The 19,754-nt window shown below is 37.7% G+C and overlaps 1 protein-coding gene across 1 annotated transcript in view; it reads right to left on the reverse strand.

The window, feature by feature from the left end:
• Window positions 1-323: 323 nt before the first annotated feature.
• LOC139114030 (uncharacterized) overlaps window positions 324-19,754 on the reverse strand; it is a 60,085-nt gene continuing 40,654 nt past the window's right edge. Inside the window, exons 33-44 of the mRNA XM_070675505.1 lie at window positions 19,411-19,560; window positions 18,588-18,704; window positions 17,805-17,921; window positions 17,500-17,599; window positions 16,720-16,833; window positions 16,498-16,569; window positions 7,892-7,963; window positions 7,237-7,308; window positions 6,727-6,798; window positions 5,151-6,226; window positions 3,998-4,173; window positions 324-2,177 (exon numbers count right to left, since the gene is read on the reverse strand). Coding sequence (XP_070531606.1) covers window positions 1,962-2,177; window positions 3,998-4,173; window positions 5,151-6,226; window positions 6,727-6,798; window positions 7,237-7,308; window positions 7,892-7,963; window positions 16,498-16,569; window positions 16,720-16,833; window positions 17,500-17,599; window positions 17,805-17,921; window positions 18,588-18,704; window positions 19,411-19,560 — 2,354 coding nt within the window. The 3' untranslated portion in view covers window positions 324-1,961. The remainder of the gene's footprint in view (window positions 2,178-3,997; window positions 4,174-5,150; window positions 6,227-6,726; window positions 6,799-7,236; window positions 7,309-7,891; window positions 7,964-16,497; window positions 16,570-16,719; window positions 16,834-17,499; window positions 17,600-17,804; window positions 17,922-18,587; window positions 18,705-19,410; window positions 19,561-19,754) is intronic.

Consider the following 19,754-nt stretch of genomic DNA (forward strand, 5'->3'; position numbering starts at 1 on the left):
CCAAATATATGTTCTCCAGTAAAGGGAATGTATTAGTAGAGCTACCTGGGTCAAATTTTTGTCGTTGAAAATTCACTTACGTAACAATGGAGCCTTGAGATAAATGCAAAAAGGTTTTCTAATTTTAAGTTTAATGCACGTACTTTGTTTGATATGAGAAGAAAAAACCCACACACAGAAAAGGAAGTCATGCTCATGAATTTACATTTATTTACGTTACAATACGACGTTACACAAATATATAATACTCTTACTTGTCCTGTGATGAATCAGGCATTAGCCCATAAAGGTCAATGACAGTAAGAACTGCATTCGGTCACTAATCAAAATGATAGACATCGTGTATTTTAAACATTGCGAATGAATGAATCATTTCAATTTGCAACTGAAGAAAACTAAATTTGCCGTGAAACAGGCCGAATGCAAATCTGCCATTCACATTTTACAAAGAAATGCAACACCCAGCTATCGGCTTTTTTGTTACAGTGTATCAGTAGTCACGTGACAATACAGCCGATATTGCGCCATGTTTCCTGATGCTCATTAAATTTATCGTGTTTATGTCAGAAGTTAGGCGTTTTTTTATATATTAAGTCAAAAGTAGAAGTTTGAGAAATAATCATATTTAAATGCATTCATAAAGATGGTCGAAGTAAAGACTGCACTTTCAAAGAACCATATGATAACGAAGATAATGATTTACCCTAATAAGCAACAAGATTAGATATTAACAGCATCTAAGGAAAGTTGGCAAGCGGCTCAACGGTGAGCGAGTAGATTCATTTTGATGTTTGATAAGACTATATGGTTATTATTAAAGGTAGGTAATGGAGTATATGTTTGGTGGGTTTGTTCGTTGGCAAAGTAAGGGCATTGGTGCAACTTCTGAAAGATATTGTGTTCAACCCATAACTTTGAGTAATTCTCGCCGCGAAGTTGAAAGACTTCTACTTTTGCTCAAACTTTCCGTGATGATGCTTCAAATCATTCCTTTTCGAAATAACGAATAAAAGTCGGAGGCCACCGTGCAAAATGTTATCATAGATAAACACATTACCTCATATTTATTCACTCTGGCAATTCAAAATGGCCGCCATCCCTGTGTTAACTCTGGGGAAGAATTAAAGTTTCTTTGTCAAGCCTTATTATAAGGTGGTGAAAAGTTTAGTTACTTCATGAGTTTCACAATGAACCCTCTCAAGTTGTAAACCAAATAAGTATTGTAAAAGTTTGAAAGTCCACATTTCTTTCCCCGGGGAGCGTTCTACCTTAAACATGTATGTATGATATAATGTACATTTTTGTACGAAAGATGTTCGTTCAAAGGTGGGTGAAAAGTACGTGCCAGAGTGTGACATACAATGAAACGTTTTTGCATCGTGTTTGAGGACAAAGATTTAAGAAGCTTCGAAATTGACATTTCTAAATGAAACTGACATTTCGAAATTGACATGTCTAAGATATTTTTAATGTTCGCTCTTTGTTGTTGTTATGAAACAAAGTTAACGAAGCATATTTCTAGAAGCTGTCGATGAAGGAACAGTGATAAATGTAAAGGCATGTGATCGACGAGGAACTTTCTTGTTTTTTTCTTTGACTCAGTACCTTGAATCACATAATAGTGTCTCCTGCAGATTATATTCATGAGTAAAGACAGCCTGCTTAAAAAGAAATTAGCAAAATCTGCTGTTGTCTATGACCAAATGAAGGAAATAAATGCTTTATTAGGCATCTTAAAGACCAATGTATTGATTTCAGGTTATATTCAATTAAACTATGATACGTTTCAGACAACTATAAACAATATAAAAAGATATTGGAAGTTAGAAACAGAATTACAGCATTCACAATAACCACAATGATAATTACTAACGTACATCTCTGAAGACTATCTCAGTGATAGGTATTTAATCGTAGTCATATATGTAGTGGTTTGAGGGCGCTTTAGTTGGGTCTTCCCTTCAAGAAGTGCCGTATAAAAAGCCCGCGTTATCATAAATGGACTTGCGGTTGTTGCCTTGATTGATGTCGGTGGAGTGGTTTAATAACTTAGTCTTCATCTTTTCCAAGTCAGACATATCGCGTAAGATCGAGAGATTGCAGTCTTCACCCTCGGCGTCTCCATCCTGCCAATCGTCACTTGATGAAACAAGTAAGTGGGCGCTTGTAACGAACCCCTGAGTGGAGAAAAAAAAACAGATCTGGTGAACAACCCAAAACCAAACACAAAAGATGTGTTCCATATTACAGGTGCAACTACGGACAAGAAAAGTTTAGCGAAATATTCCTCGGCACTTGGGCCCATGATTTGATCCTATGTGGTGAACAAAGAATGCGGGCAATAGATAGAACACTGTTGTCTCTGAGGGATTTCGGAACGCCTTTTGTGGGCAGACGGGTGGATTGTCGGTGATGATGATGATGATAGAATATAATTTAAATATTTCAAAGTTCTCTGGAGTGTCAGGGTCTGGCACTTACTGCAAGCTAAGTGAAATGCATACACGTATGAATAGATCTTCCTCTGAATGGGGTGTAAAGTCAAATTATTTCTTGTGGAGAATGTCACACGGACGAGGAGGGCAATGGAGAGCTGTAAATTTATGATTGGAAACGTCCACACGGGATTTTGGTGTTTTTTAAAGTTGGGAGAGGGGTAATGGTAGTTGATAGACTTTCCGCATATAGCAGCGGAGGCGGAGGGCATTTATGTAGAGCTTCCACATCCCTTCACATGATTTTAATCGTCTATGTGAGGCCAGGAAGAATAATCAAATTGTTCATCGAAATCGCAGCTTCTACTTAAGTCAATTTAGATTTTTTTCTGCATTGCGGCAAATATGCAAATTATTTCAGTTCTGTGGTAATAAAGTTAAAACATGGGGCCAACGTAAAATGAAAAGGCGCAAATTTTAGATTCCACCTTGGCCTCGAGGACGCCGAAACGACAATACTGCAATTGTTTTACTTTTAAGGCATTTTTGTTGTGCATATCTTTACAGTACTTTGTTTTCTTCTGGGACCATGCTTCTGATCAATGCTCAGAATTTGCTTTGTCAACAGCGCCAGTAAATGTTGTGTTTCAATTATTGTGGATAGTTCTCCATGCCATCAGTAACGATATAAATCTGAGGAGGGAGAATTTGCTAGGTCTTAAAAAACAAATTTAAACAAAATAGCTTGTAGCTTTTAGCCAAAATAAATGCGAGGAACAGTTTTTTCCTTGGTCTAAATTGGAATCTTTGAACACAACAACACATCTATCGACACGTTTTCAAAATCGAAAGGGTAGCTGTCTTAGATGTAATTCGCTCATTTTGTCCAGCTCACGTGATAACCAGCAAATACATTTTTGAAAAAACATCAAAATGAAAGAAACTGGTTTAACTTATGTTTCCTACAGGCAGTATTGTAGCCCTGATATGTGATCGCCCATTCTACCTGTAAGAAAATTCTATGAACCTGAGCTCCTCGAGCTATGTTCGAGGTGACGAGTAACGCGAGTCAACAAATCTGAACCCGAGCCGTAGTCCTCGGTTTTCAGTGCAACTGTCGAAGTCAGACATGTACGGTAGACACAATGACTTGCATAAATCCATGTGAAATGCTGAGAATAATCGATGAGACACGTATACAGCGCTTGAAGAAGAAAATAGAGGAAAATATCCCATCTTCAGAGCAGATATTTAATTTTTGTCGCCGACACTAACTGATTAAGTAAAATCCCAGCGGCATGTAACAAAAGCCTCACACAGCCTTTCCGGAGAAGCACATTATGTAACACAAAAATGCATTTTATAAACATTTAGGCAAACTTATTCTACTTTCAACACAGTGCTGTGCGAAAGACAGAGCAAGACGTTTTTCAAAAGTTTTCTGTGTAATGTGAATAAAATGCTGTTAATTTTCGTATCATTGTCACAAAATGAGGAGGCCTTCAAGTTGGCCTTCACAGATGCACCAAAGTTTCGACATTCAAAGAGTAAACAAGACGTACGTCATGCTGATCGACAACAACGTGGTCTTCATCGAGCTGTTCGTACGCTAGGCTGCGGTCGTGAAAGCGTTTGAGTCCGGCTCTCACATCGACCAAGATTATTTCTATTTCCGCAGCACGCAAGGTGTTGGTCGGGATGATATCAGACAGTTTCATCAGAGTGCGATGCCCTCCCCCTGAAAAAGAATGAATATTGTGACGTCATACATATCGGTAGCAGGCAGAATCATTACGGAAGATGCAAAATGTGAACAATAAAGTGACTAGCACGTAAAAATGAGGGAAGAAACATTTTATTTGTGTATACGAGCAAGATTATCGTGACCCGCGTGCTTTACGTACGCCTGATGAGACACCCGAGTGCAACAGAACTCCCATGCAACCACAGGGAACCCAGAAATATGGTTGTTGTTGTTGTTTGTATGGTTGTTCATGTTTATATTAGTGGTGTTGTTATTGTTGTTGTTGACCAATGAAATTGAACGAACATAACTATTGTGTTGTTAGTGTTTCAAACGTAATATAGATCTTCTATAAAAAACACTACAGGACGGTATCATTATTTGACCCAATGAAACTACCTCCAAACGTATACACTCTCTACGTACAGTTGCACGGTAGAGTGTATACGTCGAGAGGTAGTTGCATTGGGTCAAATGACGACAGTGTCCTTGTAGTGTTTCTTAGGACATCTACATTACGTTTGAAACAACAACAAAAACGCAATAGTTATGTTCGTTCAATTTTATTGGTCAACAATATCAACAACAACACGGCTAATATAAACATAAACAACAATACAAACAACAACAACAACCATATTTCTGGGTTCCCCGTGATGCAGCATAACTCCCATTTTGCCGCTTGCTTGGATTGTGATTCCTAGCAAGTATTGGCTCTCTTTAGAGAACATTGGAGAACAGAATCATCTGAAGTAAGAACATATGGAGAACTAGCCCTTAAATCAAACTGCTATGGCTGGTGAAGTGGTAAAGCAACACCCATAGCTGTAAACAGCGTCCCTAGCTGTTAGATGCTACAGCGCAGCAAAGTGAATCGCAGATTGTTCACTTCCCTGTACGGTTTTTCATTAATTATCAAATAAAGGAAAACACATTTTTTAGGATCAGAGTATAGTAACCTGGAGTTTTACCTGATGCACTGCATGATGGGTTCTTGTCAATTGAAGTCGTCGCCCTTTCACCACTTTTCGTGCTGTAAAGCCGAGCGTTTGTTCGATACGTCAGTCCTGGGCTGGAGAACGACTCATTCCAATTACGCCGGATACTCGAATACGTGTACAGGAAAGGGTTGAGGGCGGAGTTCAGAGGGAGGATGAAGACTGCGGTCCAGGCGTACACGTCACTGGATATGACCACACCAGACAAGCCGAGAATGCCCATAGTACAGATTGGAACCCAGCAGCAGAAATCGGTAGCAACTATCAAGGTGATCTTGGCAGACATGCGCCATTCACTGCCAGTTTTGATGGCGTAGTTTTCGACTTTCTTTCCCGTGCGTTTGACAGTTATGTAGATAACGAGGTAGGAAACGAAAATGAAAAGGAAGGAGACGAGGTTGACCACCAAGAATATGGCCACGGAGTATTCCCAGCCTGGGGGCGTGGTACGCGACATATGGAGTGACAGACAAACACCAGTACGGGCGTAAAATGCATCCTGAAAGTAGGGAATCCCTACTAACGGTATGAAGCAAATGGTAGCCACTGTGATCCAACCAATGCATACGACAACCGTCGCTGAATTCACTGTCATTCTTGAACCGGAGAAAGGAAAGACTAAACTACAGAAACGGTCAAAGGTCATTACCGTCAGCGTGAAAACCGATACTTCACTCGACAGCGATGCCAGGAAACCAGAGAACTGACACAGGTAACTGCCTCTCCATGCTTCATCGTGGAGAATATACTCATCACGGTAGTACTGATCTACTGATGCTATGATAATCATGTACACGCCCATTAGCATGTCGGCCAGAGCCAGGTTACTTATCAAGAGTGAATTTACATTCGTTTTATTTCGAGACACTGCTCGCCAAACTAGAACGCCACAGTTTCCCAGCAGAGCACTGATGCCAAGGCCCCACATGAAGAAACGCAGAACCTGTTCTCGTAGCAAATCTTTGCAGGACGAAAATTCATTTGGCTGCGGGATGCATTCGACGAGAGAGTTGCCAGTCAGGCAGCAAAACAGGTACTTGTCAGACTTTCTGTGTAAAAATTAGAAGGTAAAATTACAGATTTTGATTCTATCGTAGAAAATTCAAATGAAAAGTGACGTTTTATGAAAATTAGTAAGAATGAAGCAAATATACCAGATATGAACTGTAGTGTTCGTGGTTGTCTGTAAACTGACCATTTTATTTTCTCTGATATTCCTATGTTTTCCACAGGTTCGCAATATAGTCACCATGAGAGTCCATTATCAAAGATGCAAGACAACCAACTGATAAAAGAGTAAATTGCAGGCTCTATTTACAATTTGCCATATCATGTTATGATCAACGTTTTCATATCTTTATATTCATCAAAATTAGCGCACACATTCAAACGATTATAGTAAAATTGCAGAAAGACCGACACGACATTCAAAATAAATGTGTAATTTCTTAAAATGTGAACAAATATGGGGTTTGCAGTTTGAAACAAAGTAGGATTTGTTACTAGCAAAAACGCATGATCTTCACTTGGAATGTAATGTTTTACTTACAGAATTTGCAGTTGTTTCAGCTCATACAACAAATCAATGCTGAATGTTGTCAAGGGATTCTGTCGCATGTCTCTGATGGATACAAAATAATCAATATAAGCGATAAATTTAACGCAACATCTGTACAGCTATAAACCATGACGTTTTTATCGCCTCAATTTTATCGACCGTCATCTTTAAACTGAATCAAGATGTACTACTAAGAAAGAGTAAATATCCAGAACAAAGTTGCAAAAGTCACACCACACGTGATAGATTGAGAGGCAATTCTGTGGGTGCAAGCAAAAGGCGAAATCTTTCAGTGGATTGGCCATTTTCAATGGCACTAACATCCAATGCATGATAATTTGAATAATTCAAAGATCTTTTCCTGTTTCCACTAATCTTTGAGTACATTTAGTTAATAGATGAGGATTAGGGGGCATTGGACGCCGTCGGCGTCAAACCCTACTAACTTTTAAACGAATACACAGTATATGCTGACAAAAGAAGACGATTAACCATACTTACAAATGGAGAAGATTAACCAGGGGATCAAATATCGTTCCTTCAAATATCGCAATCGAGCTGTTTTTAATTTCTCTGAACCAAAGTAAATGGAAAAGGTGTCACAGAATGATCCGGCAAGGAATGCATATGATACCGGTAAGTTACAAAATTTACTCTGAGACATTTTCTGTTATTATAAAAGCAAAATCGTGTTCAAGCAAAATAATTTACTATTAGTAAGTGGAAAGCTTCAAGTTGTTAAAACGTTGATATTAAATTTAATGCACCTTAGCCTTAGCTAAAAGAGTACTAAATTTATATTGCTGGAATTCACGTTTTGGTCTGCTTGAAGCATAATGCTGCTGAACTTTTCATTGTCGTTTTGCCGTTTCGTCGACAACAGGCATAAACACTTCTCTTATTACGACATTTTCTGTTGAAAGATAAACACCAACCAGGATCGTGCAGAAGCAAAGAACCTTCACTGTTAGAGGAAGGCAAGTGAGAAGGAAAGAGACAATCGACAGTACATAGACAGCATATGACTAAAACCACATTGGATCAGTTGGAAGGAGACTGACCGTTCGACTGAATGCACTGTTGATCTAATTACGCATGCAGACCCTAGGTCGTAAGTTCGAAGTAATTTTAAATCTAGTTAAATAGTTTTACTTACAATGTTCTGAGACTTTCTAGTGCTGTGAACACCATGGCTTCCAGGGTGGAAATTTTGTTCCCAGATAAGTACCTTAAAAATAAAATTTCGGATGCATTTTTCGATTTTCGCTTAAGTTTCTTGAAATAAGCATGTTGAGCGATATTTAACACCTTATTATATTACCATGCCCTGTCCATCGCGTTTTGATTGGTGGAGCTGAACCACGTGACTGCCCACAAATACACAGTAATGGTTTGTTTTCGTGCCCGTGAATATGAATAATATCGTAAACATAGAAACTTTACAGCCAAAACGAAAATTGCAATTTGTACAAAATTCACAATCAACCACAAAATAAAATGGAGCATCTGTCGACCAAGTTTATACGCTTTTTTCCAAAAAAAATCTCCGGATTTGCAAATTTTTTGCAGCGCGCGCACCACTCACTGTCAGGTTCTGGGGCCCCGTTGTCATTTGCACGGGAAATTTTCGTAAATTTTGACAGTTTTTCGGTGTTCATTGATAATATAATGGAAACAAGTCATTGACAATGACATAGTCCCCACCTGTAATAGGAGTATTAGTCTTGATGGGGCAGGGAAATGTGGTCATTAAGAAGTATCACTGGAGTGTATATGTTCAGATCTATGGATACATGGGTCTATGTCATTGTTCCCAATTTGAAACAAGAGGTATGTCTAAGTTATGGTTCTAAATCGGGAAAAAAGATCAGACCTCTAGCTGTATTGGCCAGCCAAGAAATACATATGCGCATAATAAATGAGGTACAAGATGTGACATCTTAAGGTCTATTATCCTATCAAAATTGAAGCGTAAAGAACTTGTGGTTACTGAGTTATGCATATATATGCATAATCAAGGTCAAAGGTCATCAAGGTCACGTGACATTTTGGAAAAAAAATTGTATTGCTAATTAATCCATATATGCCAAAATTCAGACCTCTAGCTCTATTGGCTTGCCCATAATTATATATGTGCATAATTAATGAGGTAAAGCATATGTTGTCATAAGGTCTCCCATCCTACTAAATATAAAGGACATAGCACTTGTGGTTACTTATTTATTGACATAATCGTGTATTTTAGGTAAAGGTTATCGAGGTCACATGACATTTTGTCAAACAATTTCTATCCTATAGTCTATCCCTATATACCAAAAATTGTATTGCTAAGTTATCACTATATACCAATAATCAGACATCTAGCTCTATTGGCTCGCTCAAAATTAGATATGTGCATAATTAATGAGGTACAATATGTGGCGTCATAAGGTGTCCCATCATACCAAATATGAAGGGTGTAGCACTTGTGGTTACTGAGTTATGGACAAATATGTATATTTGAGGTCAAAAGTCACCAAAGTCACGTGATATTTTGTCAAAAAACTTCTATTGCTAAGTTATCCCTATATACCAAAAATCAGACCTCTGGCTCTATTGGCTTGCTCAAAATTAGATATGCACTTAATTAATGAGGTACAATATGTGGCGTCATAAGGTGTCCAATCATACCAAATATGAAGGGTGTAGCACTTGTGGTTACTGAGTTATGGACAAATATGTATATTTGAGGTCAAAGGTCACCAAAGTCACGTGGCATTTTGTCAAAAAATTGTATTGCTAAGTTATCCCTTTATACCGAAAAGCAGACCTCTGGCTCTATTGGCTCGCTCAAAATTAGATATGTGCATAATTAATGAGGTACAATATGTGGCGTCATAAGGTGTCCCATCATACCAAGTATGAAGAGTGTAGCACTTGTGGTTACTGAGTTATGCACAAATATATATATTTGAGGTCAAAGGTCATTGAGGTCACGTGACATTTTTTCAAAAAAATTGTATTGCTAAGTTATCCCTACATACCGAAAATCAGACCTCTGGCTCTATTGGCTCGCTCAAAATTAGATATGAGCATAATTAATGAGGTACAATATGTGGCGTCATAAGGTGTCTCATCATACCAAATATGAAGGGTGTAGCACTTGTGGTTACTGAGTTATAGACAAATATGTATATTTGAGGTCAAAGGTCACCAAGGTCACGTGACATTTTGTCAAAAAAATTTTATTGCTAAGTTATCCATATATACCAAAAATCAGACCTCTAGCTCTATTGGCTCGCTCAAAATTAGATATGCACATAATCAATGAGGTACAATATGTGGCGTCATAGGGTGTCCCATCACACCATATATGGGAGGTTTAGCACTTGTGGTTACTGAGTTATGGGCAAATATGTATATTCGAGGTCAAAGGTCACCAAGGTCATGTGATATTTTGTGAACAGATGGACTCACGGATGGACTCACGGACGGACATGACCCAATCTATAAGCCCCCTGGACTTTATCTATGGGGACTAAAAACTGTGTCACTGCATCCTTTTTGCAATATGAATACGATGAGAAACTAAATTATTATAGGGGCCAAGCCTACCGGCTGGGCCCTATTGTTTTCGTAGGAATTCAACTTTCTTTAGGGGCCCAAGCCTACCGGCTGGGCCCCTATTGGTTTCGTAGGAGTTCAACTTTCTTCTTCTTCTTCTACTTCTTCTTCTTCCGCTCTTTTTTTGTCGACCTAGAACTCAAACACCGCTTACCGCAAACTTCTGAAACTTGCAGGGCTAATAGGTACCTATGAGTTCTCGTGCACCTGGGTATACAAATTTCGATTTTTCACGTGACCTGGTGGCCATATTGGATTTTCAAAAAACCTAAAAAGGGCTTCTCCTGATGATCTAGGGGTCTGGTCAATTTGAATTTTTCTATATAGCAAGCATGACCTAAGGTCTTCAGATTTTGTAAATAAAATCGCGTGCGGTCACGTGACCTTGGCCGCCATATTGGATTTTTGAACAATACCCATTTAATCTTTAAAAATCTTCTTCTCCAGAACCAAGACACCGATTCGACTGATATTTCACATGTAACATCTTAAGTGTGATCTCTTTTAAGTTTGCGAAAGGCGTATTGATCGGTCACGTGGTTTGGCCGCCATATTGGATTTGCGAAAATCATTATTTAATCTTTAAAAATCTTCTTCTTCAGAACCAACACACAGATTCGACTTAAATTTGACATGTAACATCTTAAGTGTGATCTCTTTCAAGTTTGCGAAAGGCGTTTGGATCGGTCACGTGGTTTGGCCGCCATATTGGATTTTGCGAAAATCGTGATTTAATCTTTAAAAATCTTCTTCTCAAGAACCAACACACCGATTCGACTGAAATTTGACATGTAACATCTTAAGTGTGATCTCTTTCAAGTTTGCGAAAGGCGTTTTGATCGGTCACGTGGTTTGGCCGCCATATTGGATTTTAGGAAAATCATGATTTAATCTTTAAAAATTTTCTTCTCCACAACCAACACACCGATTGAGCTGAAATTTTATGTGTAACATCTTAAGTGTGATCTCTTTCAAGTTTGCGAAAGACGTTTTGATCGGTCACGTGGTTTGGCCGCCATATTGGATTTTCCGTAAAATATTAAATTCCAAGTGAAACGTACAGAAACTATTAGATGATGTTCAAAGTCCTACTTTTTCAAGCTCAAATTTTGCACATAATGTCATTAGTGCAAGATTTTTCAACCATGTTAACCGCTTGGGCCCCGCCAACGCTGCTTGCAGCTTTAATCTTCTTCTTCTTTTTCTTCCGCTCTTTTTTTGTCGACCTAGAACTCAAACACCGCTTACCACAAACTTCTGAAACTTGCAGGGCTAATAGGTACCTATGAGATCTCGTGCACCTGGGTATACAAATTTTGATTGGTCACGTGACCTGGCGGCCATTTTGGATTTTCCAAAAATCTAAAAATGGCTTCTCCAGATAACCTAGGGGTCTAGTCGATTTGAAATTTTTTGTATAGCAAGCATGGCCTAAGGTCTTAAAAATTTGCCAATAAAATCGCATGCGGTCACGTGACCTTGGCCGCCATTTTGGATTTTTGGAAAATACCAATTTAATCTTTAAAAATCTTCTTCTCCAGAACCAAAACACCGATTCGACTAAAATTTCACATGTAACATCTTAAGTGTGATCTCTTTCAAGTTTGCGAAAGGCGTTTTGATCGGTCACGTGGTTTGGCCGCCATATTGGATTTTGCAAAAATCGTGATTAAATCTTTAAAAATCTTCTTCTCCAGAACCAACACAACACACCGATTCTACTGAAATTTGATAAGTAACATCTTAAGTGTGATCTCTTTCAAGTTTGCGGAAGGCGTTTTGATCGGTCACGTGGTCTGGCCGCCATATTGGATTTTTGCGAAAATCATGATTTAATCTTTAAAAATCTTCTTCTCCAGAACCAACTCACCGATTTGACTTAAATTTGACATGTAACATCTTAAGTGTTGTCTCTTTCAGTTTGCGAAAGGCGTTTTGATCGGTCACGTGGTTTGGCCGCCATATTGGATTTTGCAAAAATCGTGATTAAATCTTTAAAAATCTTCTTCTCAAGAACCAACACACCGATTCGACTGAAATTTCACATGTAACATAAAAAGTGTGATCTCTTTCAAGTTTACATAAGGTGTTTTGATCGGTCACGTGGTTTGGCCGCCATATTTGATTTTTGAGAAAATCATGATTTAATCTTTAAAAATTTTCCTCCAACAACCAACACACCGATTGAGCTGAAATTTTATGTGTAACATCTTAAGTGTGATCTCTTTCAAGTTTGCGAAGGCATTTTGATCGGTCACGTGGTTTTGCCGCCATATTGGATTTTCCGTAAAATATTAAATTCCAAGTGAAAAGTACAGTAACTATTAGATGATGTTCAAAATCCTACTTTTTCAAGCTCGAATTTTGCACATAATATCATTAGTGCAAGATTTTTCAACCATGTTAACCGCTTGGGCCCCGCCAACGCTGCTTGCAGCTTTAATTTTTCTTGGCCTTATACATGGGAGTCTATGGACTGCCTTATACATGGGAGTCTATGGACTGCCTTACACATGGGAGTCTATGAGCTGCCTTATACATGGTAGTCTATGGAGGGGAAAACTAAAATGTCCTCTAACACGGCCAAATTTGATCGCATTGTGAAACAAATCGACGTGCATCTGTATGATATAGGGTACTATCCTTGTACCAAGTTTGAACGAAATCGCTCAAGGCGTCTCTGAGATATCTGCGTGAACGGACGCACGCACGCACGCACGCACGCACGCACACACGCACGCACGGACATGACCAAACCTATATCCCCCGGACGATGTCCGTGGGGACTAAGGGACGATTCAGAATTAACTTCCAGGGGGGGTGGAGGATTTTCAGGGGGGGCACCCATTTTTCCCATGAAAATTTAGGGGGGGGGCCAGACAAAAATACCACAATCTTTTAGGGGGGCCAAGGAAAAAAAACATCAATTCAATATTTGCCCAGAATTTCTGATCTCTACAAGAGAGAACCATAGACGCTACCAGGTGACAGATAAACTCAACATGTTTAGTTAAACTCCTTTAGCTGCCAAATTCGGTAATATTCACAGTGGTTTGTTTTATGCATCTACTGCAGTATCTTGTTCTCCTCCCTGAAGCGTTATGAAATGTCCAGTATTTAGCATGTCAATACAAACCAAAGTGAACAGTCAGGGTTGTTTTTGTTGAAAAGAGATCTCAGATCAAGTCCAGACTAGAATTCATTTATCAACAATAACAATGGTCATTTATGTTCACACTGGTATGTTGTTGAATACAGCATTGGGTGTTCTATGTAGTGATAGAATAACAAACAAATGCTGATACACAGAGATGAACATTGAACAAATGCTAAAAATTACAGCAAATGTCTTTTTAAGGTTGGGTTTACCTTGTAGCTTGTAAAGCAGTTGAAAGTTGCATGATAAAGAAGTGTTAATTTATGCAAATGTATGCAAATCACCCGATTTCTTGGCTTCTTTTGCCTCCCAATTTCAAAATTTCCAAAGAATTTAACTCCACTCCGGCTGGGTCAAATTTTCTGAAATTTCACATTATGTTTTTTAAATGCTATATAAAACAACAACTATCAATTGGTTTTGTTTGGCAATAAAGCTCTTACATTTTTAATAAGAGGCATTTTGAATAAGAGGCATTTTAATTTTGCTGATCATGATTTTAATCAATTATTAGAGTGTCAGGCTTTAAACCCCAACAATTTTAAAATGAGGATGGATAATGCCAAATAAATTGTTGTTTTTTTCTACATGAATACTCTCCTTTCAAGTGTAATATTACATTTCAGAAAATACTGTCTAGTTTTTGACTTAAATTAATTTTTATCATTAATACAAAAATTGAGGTTTTTTACCCCAAATATACACAACAAAATTGATTACCCCAAATATACACCCACTTCATCCTTTGAGTAAACTACTGCTACTGCTACTCTCTCTGCTTCTCTTTTTTCTATGTTTCATTCTCATCAATTTTACCCTTTCTAAATTTTTTAAATGTTCTACATAACTTTTTACTAGTGCTTACATCTACTATAAACTTTTTTGAAAATAATTTATGGCCGTCTCATCTTCAAGGTGCTTTTCAGCGAATAGTTTTTTAATGTTGAAAATAAAAATATTATGTATTACTGTCAAAAATATATGGTGAAAAATTTACAAAAGGGTTGATTTTCCAATAATCCTGTATGTGCATCCAGAAGATCATGTGGCACTGCGTCAATGCTATGGTGTCGGATTGTTGAAATATTGTGTACACATGAAATTTGCTGTAGTCCAAGAAGTGATCTCAGTGTGTATGAGGCTAGGAGAAATGTGGATAGGCTTACACAGTGTATGATGCTAACACTTTTGTGTCCCATTCATTCTGATATATGTATAATCAAAGATTTCACGGCTGGCTGAAAAGGCAAAAAAACAAATTAACATGTATTGTTTCGTGTCATCTGAAAACATGCGCATCATGACTATTTTAAAATTAAAGTTTGTTAAAAAATTTGAAATATGAATGCTCTGTCAATTTTGAAAAATACTGCTGACAAAATGTGAATTTTGACTTACACAGGGTTATCTGCATTTTAATATGAACATTGGATTGTGAATGGAATGAGCAGAATAACATGTGAATTCATGTTTTGGATAAAGTGTTTTGTCCAAGAAATGTTCTAAAATATTCCTCAGCATTGTTGCTTTCAGTGGCAGCTACTTGGTTTTATGACAGCCAAATTAGAAAAAAGAGAAAATTAAAAACAAGTTTGCTTTCACCAATTTTAATTCCTAATGTTTAAAACTTTCACCGTGAGTCTGCAAATATTCAGTATCATCAAATGAAAATGTATGCTGAACGTGTGCATGTACATGTACACTCACTTTCCAGAAATATCTGGATATCTGCAAATGATGTACCATTAAACTTCAAGATATATCACTTTGCCAATTATCTGCTCCTCTGATTTTCTGTTCACCATTTCTAACTGACATCTTTGCTTGTCTTTGTGTGCATCATATGTATCAGTGAGACATAACGAAAAAAGTATTAATATTTAGTAATTAACTTTTCTTCAGAAATTTACAACCAGATATGTTTATTGCTACCCTTTCCAAAAGTGTGCCACTTGCAGTCCCAGCAAATCATTCTTTTTATAGTCACATAACCCTGAAATGATTTGTTATATCATCGATTAAATGTCCACTACAGTTCCTGCAACTTGTTAGACTGGATATGTCTATAATGTATAAGCATGCATGTATATATTAGGGGGGCCATGGAAAAAAAACAGGAAAGATGAGGGGGGCCATAGATTTTTTCTATAATTTTCTAGGGGGGGCCATGGAAAAAAATCACCGAGAAAATAGAAAATCCTCCACCCTCCCCCTGGAAGTAAATTCTGAATCGTCCCTAATAACATACTCCGCGCTGACCATTAACGTTTATTTATGGGCGCGGGGGAGAGGAAAGCCAAATTAACGGGCTCGGCAAGCCTCGCCCATTAATTTTTGGCTTTCCTCTCGCCCTTGCCCATAAATAAACGTTAATGGTCAGCGCGTCGTCCGTTATTTCTATAATAGACAGCTCTCTTTGTCTTTAACACATTCAATAAAACCACTTGTTAGAATTTTAATGGGATGGCCATTACGGAGGAACTATGCTTCGTTCTTCACATTTTTTTTGCTGTCTTCAAGCAAACACGAAAATTCAGCAAAAGGTCACTGGCAAGACGAAATGCAGTACAAGATCAACAGCTTGTTACGGCGCCATGTCAAAATCCGAAACTTGAAAAGTATACACCATTGTTCAAAACACCTTTTCAACATTCTTTCATCTCAGGAAATGATGGATTATTATCAGGAACACATGCAAACTCCACTCCTGACAAGGTAATCATTACTTTATATTCGGCAAAGTTGTTATAGAAAGGCAAGTTGGCTCAAGTTGAGCATATGACGTCATGTTTGTCAGAATGTATCAATCCGTGGATTTACTTAAACGTAACCATATTCATAGTAGTAGTAGTAGTAGTAGTAGTAGTAGTAGTAGTAGTAGTAGTAGTAGTAGTAGTAGTAGTAGTAGTAGTAGTAGTAGTAGTAGTAGTAGTAGTGGTGGTGGTGGTGGTGATGGTGGTGGTGGTGGTGTTGGTGCCTGGTGGTGCTAATTTTCAACTCACAAATGACGCAGGTTCTTCAGTGCATTGAATGCCATTGGTTCGATTGAAGATATTCCAGTATTTGATAAATCCCTAGAGCAGAGGAAATGTCGTAAGAGATTAAAAATTGAACAAATAAGGCGACAAAGACTGCATCATTATATGAGTAATGGGGTATCAAGCATTGCAATTCGTAGAGATCAAATTATCGCAAATCTGCGGGAAAATTTTGTATTGACTTACAGTACACCGAGAAAGGGAAATTCCTGCAAGTCAGCAGCCGTTAGGTCGTACTGAACGTCTGTGTTTGTTTGCCGTTTTCGTCTGGAAAACAAACCCAACTGTCCAGTCAAATTCCTGCAAAAAATAGCATAATATCAACCATTGTAATACATCAATAGTAGGGTAACAGTCGACTGTTTTGAATGGCTAAACTTCCAGATAACCGTTCGCTAAATTAATACCCTTATATTTTGAAAGATGCTTTCTATGTATGCGCCCATTCAATAAAACATAAAAAAAGATTGCGGTGTCGCCTGTTACCCAGATGGCCGCCAGTAGAGTGATTTATCGTATTCAAAGGGAAAATAAGCAAGACGTGTAAAAAGGCATACTGATTGGTCATTCGGTTTGACAGCATACCTTTGCTCGCCAAGTCAACCTGTGAATGCTATTGAACGGTTTCCATGAGTAATTCGTTCATCAACCCCTCAGTTTTACCCGCATCTATACATACATGTTACCTACCTACACATGTATATCTATCTACCTACCTACCTACCTACCTACCTACATACATACATATATACATATATAAATATATATATATATATATATATATATATATATATATATATATATATATATATACATACATACATATATACATATATAAATATATAAATACATACTTCACTAGGGTATATTTTTGGAATGGTCCCTGGAGTTGAACCCGATTGTTTGCATACAGAGTAATATATTGCATATGTGAACAGACTCGCTCATACTTATAGAAATACTTACAGCTTACGGATATTACCAGGAATCAGCGACAGATTTATATCACTTCCTTCACAACTGTAGCTTAGACCATCACAGATGCAATCTTCTGGGCATACTTTGTCTGAAAAATCAAGTGACAGGATTATGCCCCCTCGAAGTGAGATATGAGCACATTATGCTGATACAATCATGCAAATATCCATCCACTCATCTCCATCCACACATCCACTCACCCATCCATCATCCATTCATACACACATATATACGAAAGACAGAATGTACTATATAAAGATTATACTAACTGTTGAAGAAGATAGCACTCTTACCACATTCAAATTCGTCGTCTCCATGACTACAATCCTTGACACCATCACAAACCCTTGTTAGCGATACGCAGTAGTCTCTGTCCAAGCATTTGTGAGCACCTGGGCATGTGTATTCGTCTGGGATTTGTACATAATGAAAAACAAGAGCCAGAAGCAATGATGTATTCCAGTTTGACAATCAGAAAGAAAATGTTTAAATCAATCTAGCAAGCAAGCAATTAATCAACATATATTCTAGAAAGCCTAAATATATCAAATAATGTACAAACAGAACAAGTTCTTCTGAAAAAGAAACTAAAATCTAAAATTATTTTTGTCTAGCAACTAGCTGACATTAGACTGAATATCCAATTGGAAAATGAAAAGTAAAGGTGAAATAAAATTATTACAGTTCTAAAGTAAAATTTTGCAAGACTTTTATTATCGCATGTTACCAATTTTCCATAAACATACCTCAAGAGTGGAAAAATATGATTTTTCTGGTATGCTATCTGTTACGACAATAATTTAATTCAAATCCTTGCAAATGATACATTCTGAGCTGTGTCGTGCTCTATTCGGACCAAATAAAATGAATATAACGACAAACAATTGTGCCTTATCATTGGCGAAATCAATTCATCTTTACTTTCAGCTCAAATGCAGACATCTGATCGATATGTGGAAGAGCATCATGATAAAACATGGATCAATGAATAACATGTAAAAACAGAAAGACAAGAATGACAATTCGTGTGAAATAAAGTCAATGACAATGAATATTTGTAGAGATCTCTTTCTCACCACAACCATCCTCATCTTCACCATTTGGACAGTCCGCTACGTCATTACAGCGCATGTGCAGTGGTATGCAGTAGGCATTCGGGCATTTGTACGTCGACGTAGGACAATCAAACAGGTCTGAGAAAAGAAAGTGATGGTATACAGAATAAAGTTCTTGTAATTGATCAGTTGAACAACATGTACACGCACTGTGAAGTTCAATATCATACATCATCTTTCCTCCGTACACTCATACACTTATACTTGCATGCATACACTTAAAATAATCACAATCATACCAATGGCATCCATAATCCAATCGCACTAGGTCAATATTTGTAATACATCGTCAATTGTTATAAACATAGACAGTCAGCAAGGCACCCGGTACAAGCACTAAAGTTAAATTCGTGAAAGAAAGATATATAGACCTCTGGAAAAAAGACCAAGAAGTGATGTCAGGTGTTTTGAAAATAGTAAGCGCATCCTGCCCCACATGTGGCACCCGCCATATATAAATCTGTTAGTCAAATAGGTAGTGGTCACCAACTACGGATCAATGTCACTAATGCCATCAGCGATCATTTGTCAAAGAGAGATATCATACTTATCTACCAGCTTGTGATACCTGCCAAAAAGTTTGAATGCAGAGACAAGTCTTTCTCTGGTTTAACCTTGATTTTAAAGTTTACAAGAGAGATGGCGTTGTCTCTCTGCAAAATCACCATATGAACGGCATGCTCTAGCATATCGAATAAGCTGGGAAATGTATACCCCATAAGCTGGTGAGAGTGGAATATTCAAAATATACCTCTAGAGCAAAATGTCTCATTTTATTGCTTACCACAGTGCATCAGATGGGTTACATCACGACAGCCTAGTTGTATGTGAAACTGGTCGAATTCATAGTGACACAGTAGACGCTTTGATATACAGACTCCGTTGTCACAAGGGAACTCGTCGTTTTTACGAACAAAGTCACTCAATTTGTAATCTATGAGAAAAAAAGAAACCGATTTATTCCCATAAAATGTCTATTGCGCGGGGCAGGCTATTTTTGAAAAGAAACTTCGGGCACATGTACCTTCACGAAACTGATAAATGTTTGTGATCTCTCTATGATATGATTTCTAATGGTCAGAATTTAATTATGGTCATTGTCAAAACTGATGTGAAAAAAGGTCATCA

This window comes from Ptychodera flava, chromosome 16, assembly GCF_041260155.1.
Source record: "Ptychodera flava strain L36383 chromosome 16, AS_Pfla_20210202, whole genome shotgun sequence".
Taxonomy (NCBI): Eukaryota; Metazoa; Hemichordata; class Enteropneusta; family Ptychoderidae; genus Ptychodera; species Ptychodera flava.